This window comes from Coregonus clupeaformis, chromosome 3 (assembly GCF_020615455.1).
Source record: "Coregonus clupeaformis isolate EN_2021a chromosome 3, ASM2061545v1, whole genome shotgun sequence".
Classification (NCBI taxonomy): domain Eukaryota; kingdom Metazoa; phylum Chordata; class Actinopteri; order Salmoniformes; family Salmonidae; genus Coregonus; species Coregonus clupeaformis.
Genome location: NC_059194.1, coordinates 37,536,911 through 37,548,723, shown reverse-complemented (window position 1 = coordinate 37,548,723; position 11,813 = coordinate 37,536,911). Strand labels below are relative to the sequence as shown.

The following is an 11,813-nucleotide window of genomic DNA, read 5'->3' as shown; positions in this document are numbered from 1 at the left end:
AAACGATAACGTGACGTCCTCGGTTCTAACACAAACCTATACTGGAACAAGATCCCACATAAAACAATGCCAAACGGCTACCTAAGTATGGCTCCCAATCAGAGACAACGAGCTACAGCCGTCTCCGATTGGGAGCCACCCTGGCCAACATAGAAATACAAAACTAGAACAAACAAAGAAAACTCATACCCTGGCTCAACATACAAGCGTCCCCAGAGCCAGGGCGTGACAAAAAGTCCCCTGTAGCTCAGTTGGTAGAGCATGGCGCTTGCAACGCCAGGGTTGTGGGTTCATTTCCCACGGGGGGCCAGTATGAAAATGTATGCACTCACTAACTGTAAGTCTCTCTGGATAAGAGCGTCTGCTAAATGACTAAAAATAAAAAATGAAATCTACACTACGTAAAATATTTTCAACCATTCAAGTAACTAGATGTTGTTCCTGTAAGTCGCTCTGGATAAGAGCGTCTGCTAAATGACTAAAATGAAAATGTTTATCTTTTCACTACCTTCTTTCAATGTAACGGGTGAATGGCTTAAGATGAGATTGATTCCTGGCAGCCACAGCCTGCTTTCCATTTGCTCTGCCTCTTTTTTTTCAGACAGACATAAGTTGTATATACAGGATACTAGTGTTTCCTCTCCGGCTCCAGCCCCAATTTGAAGGACAGTAAAAGCCTGAACGGGTTCCAGCTTCGAAAGCTTAGTGAAGCTAGAAGAAAACAGATTGCTCTTACTGAGAGTGCGCTCAGCTAAATACTTTAACAACCAGATTTTCCTGTTGCAAATGGTGTTGGAGAAGGTCTACTATTAATTGAAATTCTCCTCTCGGCATGAGAAGGGAAAGTAAAGTACTTATTTTCTTGATAATGCAACACAAATGCCCTTTATTACATGAAAATGAATGTAATTTATTAGAATATATTTGTAATTAAATCCATGTGACTTTTGTAGCCTTTTAGAAAAGTAAGTATTTTAATAGTTTTAACTTGTAGTACTTTGTTGAAAAGGCAAAAGTTAATGTAATGCAGAACAACATTATTCAATCTCTGTTGACCTTTGAAGAACCATTGGATGCAATACCCTATACAAATAGCCTATACAAATTACCATAACATATTTTTCATCAGTCTCCAAATTCTATTAAATGGACTCCAGTTCTGGAAAATACTGATTTTGTGGGACACCAACAGTGGTGATGTTGACAAGTCCCTTTGGGATATCCTTTTTATGACTCTTGCCTGAAAGATACTTATTGTAGTCTACGATTAAGCGTGAGCACATAATAACACATCAAGATTTAAAACACACACAGGACGTAGCTTCAGATGGAAAATTAAATGATGTGTTATTCATCTTCATAATTACATATTTGTTTCGAGGGAAACTGCATGGATGCTCTCTCTACAGCTGCAATAAGCTGTTTGAAGGTGTAGTGTATGAATGTCGTGATTTAGGTTGGCAGCACTTGAGTTAGTAATTTAAAGATGTTAAATGTGTTTAATGATCATAGATATCCATTCAAATAAATTAACAACAGTTCCTTTATTTCTGGTTAGAAAGTGCTTGATGAGCACAGAACAACAGTCAGAGAATTGTCATGCTGAAAGGGAAAGGGAGGTCACATTTAAATGTATCAATCTGGGATGTTGTTAAATACTGAGCACAGGTAGTAGAGAATAACCCATTTTACTTCATTCATACTTCAACACCTAAAAACAGTTGCTGAATAAAATACCATTACTGTATGTCATATTATTTCAAGTTATGTTGTAGTCAAATATATGTTATGAGCGCTTTCAATAGTTAGCTTCCATCAAGCAGGAATTACAAATCATACTGTCAAGAGAAACATGTACATGTACATAATTGAAAAGGCATTGGGATTTATAGTTGAATACAATTATTATAATTACAGTTATGAACTGTTATAATCACTGCTGTCTCTGCCTCCAATTGGTCCTGTGTGGCTCAGTTGGTAAAGCATGGCACTTGCAACGCCAGGGTAGTGGGATCAAATCCCATGGGGGACCAGTACAGGAAGAAAAAAAAAGAATGTATGAAAAATGTGGGTACTCACTACTGTAAATTGTGCGGGATAAGAGCGTCTGCTTAATGACTAAAATGTAATTGTCAATGGGATTAAACAATCTGATGTCATCCAGCAGGCATGGTTGCTTGTTTGCATGAAGAACATCCAATGCTGTCTCCCACTTTTAACTCTTCAAACATCAACCAAATGAGATTCATTCCAACTCATGACAGGCAGAAACATATCCATAACTGGTGATTCTTGATATGTCTGCTACCTCAACAGGTATCAAGTAGGCCTATGAAATTAGGTCCATCATATGGCTAAGTGCCTGATTGTAGTCTCCTCCCAAGAGTGGCCTTGATGAAGAAGAGGTCTGAAGAGTTTCTTTTTTTCAAGGGCCTTGTTAAGAAGTCTGGTTCACTCCACTGATTTTAGTCCTATAAAAGACATAAAAGCATGTATCAAGATGTGAAAACAATCTCCTGTGGGTGCATATCAAGAGGTGGTGGGATGTGTACAAATAGAACTGTAAAGATAAAGCTTGCATGCATATCCGATTACTTCATAGGTGCTGAGTTGTCAATGTAAATACAAGGGGTAGAAACATATAAACCATTCCAGTAAAGGAACTGCTTTGTCAGATCAGATGCAGTGTAGAATTGAGTGGGACACAACAAAATTATTTGGCCCTCTCTTTAGCGTTGGATGCAAACCAACCAAAACATTTTTCTTATTGTGTTTCTATAAAGAGACAGATTCTACTTTCCCCTCTTTACCTCCTCATTGAGGGCAAGGACACATGCCAGAGAATTTGAACATGTGTTTATGACTTGATGGTGTTTGTTTGTTGTACTTAACTTTTTAAAGTAAACTGTTTAGTGTTTATGATTCCATTTCCATTCATTTGTTTTCCAAATACTTCTGAAAATAAGTCTTCCATTTTACATGTGAATATCCACAAATCTGTGATTTAATTAACATGTTTATAAAAGTATAACTATAAGTATTAATTAGGTGCTAGATTTTAAATGTTTTTGGAAAAGAGTTCCAATGAGTAGACAATAAGTGAATTCAGAGCAGAGTTCAGGGCTTTAAATAAGCGCAGGAATAAGTTCTAAATGCCTTTAATCACTATGCATAAAAAAAAAAAAAATCCCCTCAAACGTTTCCCCTCAGACTCACTGGCTCTCTCTGACAAAGGGATTTCTTTCTTACAAAGAGCCCCCACCACCCACCCACCTCTCTCTCTCTCCCTCTCTCTTTCTCCCGGTCTCTGTAACAGCTGCTGCTCAGTGCTGTATCCTGAGAGAGTGATGATCAGTGTTTTTCAGTTTTTTTCAAAGTGTTTTTTTGGAACAGATGGCCAAGGGAGAGCTGGGGAATGTGCCAGCACCGTGCTGGGGAATGTGCCAATTCCTGTAGCGAGTGAGTTCTCTGAGCTTCAGCTCGCGTGCCTTCACCCTGCCCTCTGCCCTGAGTGGCGCCAGCAGGACTTCCCAACTAGCGTTGCAAACATCTGGTGTCTGGGACTGCCAGGAAAAAAAGCAGCTCAGCTAGTTTCCTTGTGAATGCGCTTATGCTAGGGAAACACATTAGCTCACAGTGAGGGAGAGAGAGCTAGAGGGAGCAGAGCACTGGGAGTGCAGGGAAAAGTTACATGCATGTAATTATGTTGGATATGTAATCTATGAACAAAAACTCAATTCATCATTGTGTTATTATTTTCTTTAAGAAACGTTTTAAAATGTTTTCATCAACCTGTTTACAGGGGATGTAAAAAAAAGTTTGAAGATGTAATTTGCGATTTATGTATATGAAATACAACTTGTTTAAGTTTTTTTTTAAAGTTTATTTATTTATTTAATCAATACTTTAATGAATAGTCAGGGGTAATCAACTTATTTGTGTTATGGTATTAGTTTTGGCAATAAATGAAGATCAGCTGGAATCCTCTCTGTGACATTTACCCAAATTACATAAAAAAATGTAATTAATCACTTTTGGGCACTTACTTTCCAGATATGACTAAATGACTAACAATGTGTTTAAAATGTAGATTCAATTATAATGTTGTTTCACCATTAAATATGGGAGGAAAGTGAATGAGAGGGTGATAGAAAAATCTGGAGAATAAATGAGAGATAACGTGACCGAGGAGAAGACTGACAGGGGACAGATGAGGAACTGGGGGGAAAGTAATTGATAGAACAGTGTTAAGACGTTAATGTGTAAATCAACGTTCTCCATGCTTGGATCTCATCCGTGCATTAAAAACCCTGTTGATTTATAGAGAGACCATGCAGATGTGTGGATCCAGGAGAGAGCTGGAGGAAGTTCAGCCTCAGTTTACATGACTCCCAGTGTCATAAAACTGCACACAAAGGCATCAATCACCCCTTTTATTCACCCGGGGCACTTTTTCTTCTGTTCTGGACGAAAAACTGGCGGAACACCCAGTTCCCTTTCAAACACGAGTTGATGATGATTTAATTTAATGGGATCCCTAATAGGCAAAGGAATGCCTCTCTTAATTGGAGACAGTGTATTCTTTCCTCTTTTGTTATCGTTAGAATTACCATCCCTCTGTCTGTCACACTGCCCCATGTTTTCCGACAGGAACCATCAAAATTATCTTTGCAGCTTCCTGATCAGTCAAAGGGAAGTTTTCACTGCTGTGATAGCATCAATTCACCAGTCATTCAAAAATGAAATGACATGACAGTGAAGGAGGAGAGGTGTTTAACTAGCAGAAAGAAAATAATGAAAAGCTCCATTCAATTAGCTTTATTTTAAAGTAAAATATCCATGACCAATTATTTGATTGGTCTTGTACGGTCACCTGTTGCTCTTTATCAATGGCCTTGTTTATAAGCATAGTTTATGTTTCATGTTATTGATCTGCTATATTGTAATAAACACGTTTGAATTAGAAGCTGGCTTTGACTTGGCTTTCCATTCCCTCTCTTTAACTACTGATGCTTCAGAGGCCCTGCTCCATTTTTGATAGCCTTGAACTTTAAAGCAAACTTATTACAATCCCTCAGCAATGTCTCCATCTGTGTGCTTGAGTACTTTCCACTTGCAGGATTCCATTTCCATGTCAATGTCACCCCACCTAGTCATTGCTGCATGAGGCCTTCAGCCAAAGAAGACATGCACAGGATAAAATCCCAGGCCAGACTGTCGTTAGACAAAAGCCTAAATACTGAATCTCGCCCTCCCTTCTCTTCCCTAGATCCAATTTACCTTTCTCTTCTTGGAGCGTCCCTCGGCCTGCAGGGTGCGGGTGCACTGCTCCACGCACTCTCGGAAGCTCATGTTGCCGTGATCTGGGGTGTAGTCCAGGTCTGCAAGCTGAGCCAGCGACAGGATGTAGTTGCAGGCGATTCTTAATATAGCCAGCTTTGACAACTTCTGTCCATAGGAGTAGCAGGGCACCTGTATAGGGTTACAATTTGGTTAGGTTTGGTTATACACTGAGTGTACAAAACATTTGGAACACCTTCCTAATATTAAGTTGCACCCCCGCTTTTGCCCTCAGAACAGCATAAATTCGTCAGGGCATGGACTCTATAAGGTGTCGAAAGCGTTCCACATGTTTTTGCTGGCCCATGTTGACTCCAATATTTCCCACAGTTGTGTCAAGTTGGCTAGTTGTCCTTTGGATGGTGTGAAAAACACAGCAGCGTTGCAGTTCTTGACACACTCAAACCAGTGCGCCTGGCACCTACTACCATACCCCATTCAAAGGCACTTTAATCTTTTGTCTCGCCCATTCACCCTCTAAATGGCACACATACACAATCCATGTCCCCTTCATCTACACTGATTTAAGTGGATTTAACAAGTGACATCAATAAGGGATCATAGCTTTCACCTGGATTCACCTGGTCAGTCTATGTCATGGAAAGGTGTTCCTAATGTTTTGTACACTCAGTGTATATCATATACTGATATGAGCGGATGATATAACCAAGTTTAGGAGGTTTTTAGTTAGGCTACTGTATACACTCTTTAGTTACTGTTGGTGGTGTCAGTTGGTGTCACATGTGACAGTTTTCCACCATGTCTTTCTATGTGCCAAAACAGCTGGTGATGACATGACGCAGTAAAAAGGGTTCACAGTGACAACTTCCCTGATTTTGTTTTCAAAGGGATAGAGATTTCATGTTGGATTTGGTAAACTAAGAGTTATTCATTTTAGTTGCCATTGATAGTTCATAGTACACACACATACTGTATCAGGCCTATTGGAGTGTGAACAGCTTTGTCATTAAGAAACGTGTTCCCTGTTTCCTATGCATTTGACATCTTGTTTCTGACATTGTGAGAGGTATCATCAGAGTGACAATTCAACTGTTTGGACTGACATATCTTAAAGATTTTTCATTGATCATTCTCATATCTTTAATGTGGCCTTGCAAACTGTGCATTATTTACACTGAAATTAATTTAATACACTTTCTCTAAAAGGGGCCATACAGTTAGTACTCAAGTAGGTCTGTTTTATGGTTAAATTCACCATCATTTTCATAATTTACATGTATCCATACAGTTGACACACCGAAATGGGCATTTAAGTGCAACAACTTACTCTGAGTTCAGCATAAACATAACATTCTGTACAAGGGGCGTTGTGTGTTTAGTGAATTCAGTGGAAATACCTGCTTTCTCAGCGCCTCAAAGGCTGCACTGATGGTATGCACCCGGGTCCTCTCTCTGGCATTCGCCAGTAGCCTCCGTGTCTGCTGAACGGCTTTGATCTCAGTGATGACGCCAGACGTTTCTCCCAGCCGTTTCCTTGGCGATTCCACCAGGTCGCTGCTATTGATGTAGGACGCCTGAGAAGCTGAGGAAAGGGACCTCTCCGAGCGCTGGCACAGGACGATCCGGGACTGTAATGTGTGATCGGACCCAAATGACTGTTGATGGTCATAACTTGTAGCCTGTGGGAATGTGCTGTGAAAAGAGTCTCTGCTTGTTGATGTTGACTCGTACTGCGATGGGAGCGTCCCAGTAACTGTAGATGGTAAAGCATTTATCCTCATGTCAATAGCAATATTCGGGTTTTCAGATGAAATGATAGATTTCTCCACAGATAAAACTGTACCAGGGTCCTGCAGTCTTTTTTGGACACGGTTTCTACATGTCTCTTCCATCAGTTCCCCCATAGAGTCGTCTTCCATTCTTAAATCATGTTCGAAACTTTGGACTTCTTCACTGGTGACACGTTTTGGGTCCCGACCTTTTCGTTTAAACTTTTTATTCCCAGTTGCATCCTTTGCATTGATTGTCTTCCAGCCATCGCTGAGTAGATGTGGATTCCTCATTTCAACACAAATAGGCACTATGCACAACAGTGCCACTGCCTTATAAACTAAATATGTAAGGTTACAATATTGCGCAACAGTACAATAATAATATTATATTGTAATTTAATCAATAAAACATAGTCGGAAAGGTCCCTTTGTAATGCAGCACTCTGATTGTAATGATAAATATTCATCAACAAGCTTACTAGGCCTATATATAACAAAAAATAAGAATAGACCGCATGTGCAGGCGCTTGCTGCTCCCGTTGATTCCGAGCGTCTTCTAAACCATCCAAAATTGCCAGCATTTTTCGTGAATGTGCTCTGAGGTTCATCTGTATTTGTTTAGCCTCAGTTTACATAGAAGCCCCTGTCGGTGAGATAAATCGCCACGCCGCCTACAGCGAGAGACCGCCCAAAATCTTTCTTGCGGTGCATAATAACAGATTAACCCACTACGGTGCCTTTTATGGACAGGCCTACAGGACAATTATAATGGCAATAATTATTGTCAAAAATTATGTATAATAACACGTTTTTATATCACAATCTGTATGCATTGCAAATTCATTTTACATAGGATATACATGAGAGCTGTGGTAAAGAGTTTTGGGGGGATCTTTATTGAGCATGCGAAACTGAAATAAGCCCACTATAGTGCACATGGTAACAGTGATAGCCTAGACTTTTTGATGTGTCTGTCTATAGAAAAGAACGTGTTTCATACATATAGGGACACACACTGGAACAGGGCAGACTAATAGACGGGACAGTCCTCAGATCTATTGAAGCACTATGGAAGAAGTTAGTACAATGCTGCCACCTACTGCAGAATCTGTCTCTGTCTCTCTGTGTGTGTCTCTCTGTGTGTGTCTCGCTGTGTGTGTGTCGCTGTGTGTGTGTGTCTCTGTGTGTGTGTGTCTCTGTGTGTGTGTGTCTCTGTGTGTGTGTGTCTCTGTGTGTGTGTGTCTCTGTGTGTGTGTGTCTCTGTGTCTGTGTGTGTGTGTCTCTCTCTCTCTCTCTCTCTCTCTCTCTCTCTCTCTCTCTCTCTCTCTCTCTCTCTCTCTCTCTCTCTCTCTCTCTCTCTCTCTCTCTCTCTCTCTCTCTCTCTCTAGGCCCTTTCTGCTTAAAATGTGAATATGTAAATATTTGAAGGTATTAGGAAGTACATAAGTTGGTTGGTACACGCGCAGAAGTCAAACAAATATTTTGTACACACAAAACAATTAGGAAGCCTTTCATGTAATAGAGATAAAGGACCAAACTACTGTATTTCATACATAAAACTTTTTAGCGACCTCGTATTTAGACCAGCCCTAATGTCAGAAACATTTTCTTGAGTTGAGAGATCCAAACAGGCTTTGGCTCTTTTTTTCTTTTTTTTAACACAAAGGCCTCCAGTTGTTCCTGGGCAGAGTGCCAGCTGCTCAGCGACCTGCTTCTTCCTCCTGATATTAAATTCCTCTGGCATGTACTCTGCCCTGGATGATGCCAGCCCACCACCAGGCCTCAAGAGTAAATATTTCCAGCTGGCACAGTTGCTGTGCTGCTCTGGTGAGGTAATTCATAGCTTTTCTGTAAGGGTCTTACAGTTAATAATTTATGTAGTTTTCACCATATTCATTTGGAGGCACATCTGTTTTGTTCATTTCTATTTCCTCTTTCCAACCAATATAAACTGTTACTTTGTTGCGTTACACTGCATTAGCTTATAATTGGACTATTGGAGTCCGATTCCGACCCTAGTTAGGCGCGCGTAAATGGAACATAATTCCCTTTTTATACACTTTTCTCTCTACACGTATTCAGACCTTGAATTTAAGCATGAGAATAACATGCTATTCATCCGTTTGCCCACTGACAAAGACATGATTAGTCTATAATTTTAATGGTAGGTTTATTTGAACAGTGAGAGACAGAATAACAACAAAAAAATCCAGAAAAAACGCATGTCAAAAATGTTATAAATTCATTTGTTGGACGTGGAGGACATGTTCTTGAGCTGAGCGGGAAAAAACTAGGATGTCATCGAGGTAGATAATGACGAACCGGTTCAACATGTCACGGAGAACATCGTTAACCAGGGCCTAGAACACTGCAAGAGCATTGGTTAGTCTGAATTGCATCGCCAGGTATTCGTAGTGCCTGCTAGCCGTGTCAAAGGCTGTCTTCCACTCGTCTCCTTCCTGTATCCACACCAGATGGTAGGCGTTCCGAAGGTCCAACTTTGATATGATCGTAGCCCCCTGGAGCGGCTTGAAAGCCGAGGTGATAAGTGGTAGAGGGTAAACATTTTTAACCGTGACATCATTAAGGCCCCGGTAGTCGATACATGGGCGCAGAGTTTTGTCCTTCTCAACAAAGAAGAACCCTGAGCCAGCGGGGGAGGCAGAAGGACGGAAACACCCTGCAGCCAGGGAGTCCTTAATGTACCTTTCCATCGCCTTGGTCTCCGGACCCGACAGGGAATAAAGCCGCCCCCGAGGTGGTGTAGTGCCCGGGAGAAGGTCAATAGCGCAGTCGTAGGGCTGATGCGGAGGAAGCGATGTGGCACAGGCCTTGTTGAAAACCTCCTGGAGGTCCTGGTACTCCACGGGAATGGCGGAGAGGTCGAGGCTTTTTCCAAGTCGGCAGGAAGACATCCCGGGGCTGGCTGCGCCGAACTACAGGCAATGAGCATGGCAGAACGGGCTCCAACACTTGATAGAACTAAGTCCAGTTGATAAGGGGATTGTGCCTCTGGAACCATGAAAACCCTGAGGAGATACGATGAGCAGAAATTGCATAGACTCACTGTGGTTACCTGACACTCGCAGGTTGATAGGAACAGTATTGTGGGTGATCTGCCAATAGAGCGCCCATCCAGCGCTCTGACATCCATGGGAATGGAGAGGGGTTGAGTGGGGATTCCCAGCTCTGACACCAGGGTAGTGTCCATAAAACTCTTGTTGGCCCAAGAGTCAATGAGTACCCGGAGAGATTTAGACCAGTCACCCCACAGCAGGATGGCATGGAGAGGGGTACGAGTAATGGAAGATTGGAAATTCTCCGTATGGTCCACCAGCGTACTTGTACCTACTGATGGGCCTGGTCTTTTAATGGACAGGAAGAAATGTAATGACCTGTAGTCCCACAATACAGACAGCTCTTGGTGATCAGTCTGCGTAAACGTTCGGCAGGAGACAATCTAGCTCTGCCAAGTTGCATAGGCTCCGGAGGAGGCGAGTCGGCAGACCTCAGTGATTCCGGGGGGGAACTCGGGTAACCTCGTATTCTCTCGGTAATGTAGACACCGGGGACTTCCGGTATTCCTCGGAGGCAAAGTGGGATCCTTGGACGAGCGAGTGTGAATGAGAACAGACCTATTTTCCCTCCTACGTTCCCGTAGCCGCCTAAATATCCATATGGTCAAGGCGATGAGAGAGTCGAGATCCATGGGCAGCTCCCGGGCTGCGAGCTCGTATTTAACCTCCTCCAATAATCCGTGAAGGAATGTGTCGAACAGGGATTCCGGATTCCAGGCACTCTCGGCGGCCAACGTGCATTAATCGACCGCATAGTCTGCCACACTACGGGACTCTTGACGTAGTAGGAGTAGTTTCTGAGCAGCCCCTCTCCCGGACAAGAGAGAATCTAACACAATTTTTCACCTCCGCCATGAACTCCTCCAGACTGAAGCACACGGTGGATTGTTGCTCCCACACCGCCGTAGCCCAGGCGAGAGCCCTCCCGGACATCAGCATTATAAGGTACGCTATCTTCGAGCATTCCGAGGGAAAAGAGGAGGGCTGCAGCTCGAAGATTAGGGAGCACTGGGAGAGAAACACCCGACAGGTTCCTGAATCTCCAGCGTAGTGTTCTGGAGGAGGTAAGCAGGGTTCTCGGCAAGCTGGGGTGGGCTGGGGAGACGCGCTGCTGACAGTGGGGTTACAGTAGTGACTGGCTGCCTAATATACATTGAAAGTGCGGTCATGGCGTTCCGCCAAGGTTTGGAATCCTTCCATAAAATTTTGAATAACTCCTCATGTCTTCCAATGGTGGCTCCTTGGGAGGAGACGGCGTTGCAGAGCTGGTCCAAGTCTGCTGGGTCAGTCATGGCAAGTTCGTACTAACACGACTCAGGATAAGACCCAGATGCAGACACAGGAGGCAGAGAGTTCAAATCTCAGATGTTTATTACAAAACAGGGGGCAGGCAAATGGCAGGTCAAGCAGAGGTCAGTAATCCAAGGCAGCTTCAATCAGGGACAGAACGGCAGTTAGGCTCAGGGTCAGGGCAGGCAGAATGGTCAGTAATCCAAGGCAGCGTTAACCAGGGACAGAACGGCAGGCAGGCTCAGGGTCAGGGCAGGCAGAATGGTCAGTAATCCAAGGCAGTGTTAACCAGGGACAGAACGGTAGGCAGGCTCGGGGTCAGGGCAGGCAGAATGGTCAGAAATGGGAGGACTAGAAAACAGAATCTAGAGAC

The 11,813-nt window shown here is 42.8% G+C and overlaps 1 protein-coding gene across 1 annotated transcript; it reads right to left on the bottom strand.

Moving 5' to 3' along the window:
* Positions 1 to 2,061: 2,061 nt before the first annotated feature.
* Positions 2,062 to 7,702, bottom strand: LOC121545000 (protein atonal homolog 8). The gene is made up of 3 exons (XM_041855316.2): positions 6,699 to 7,702; positions 5,281 to 5,472; positions 2,062 to 2,471 (listed from the first exon to the last, which is right to left on the bottom strand). Exons 1-3 carry the CDS (start codon positions 7,362 to 7,364, stop codon positions 2,466 to 2,468), a joined length of 864 nt encoding a protein of 287 aa, XP_041711250.1. The 5' UTR covers positions 7,365 to 7,702; the 3' UTR covers positions 2,062 to 2,465.
* Between the last annotated feature and the right edge of the window lie 4,111 nt (positions 7,703 to 11,813).

What these genes read in the sequence shown, in the direction of transcription:
- LOC121545000 (XM_041855316.2), bottom strand. Translation starts at nt 7,364, where the DNA reads ATGAGGAATCCACATCTACTCAGCGATGGCTGGAAGACAATCAATGCA. An exon ending in TTGAGGCGCTGAGAAAGCAG is followed by an intron (nt 5,473 to 6,698) that starts GTATTTCCACTG and finishes AACCCTATACAG; the next exon opens with GTGCCCTGCTACTCCTATGG.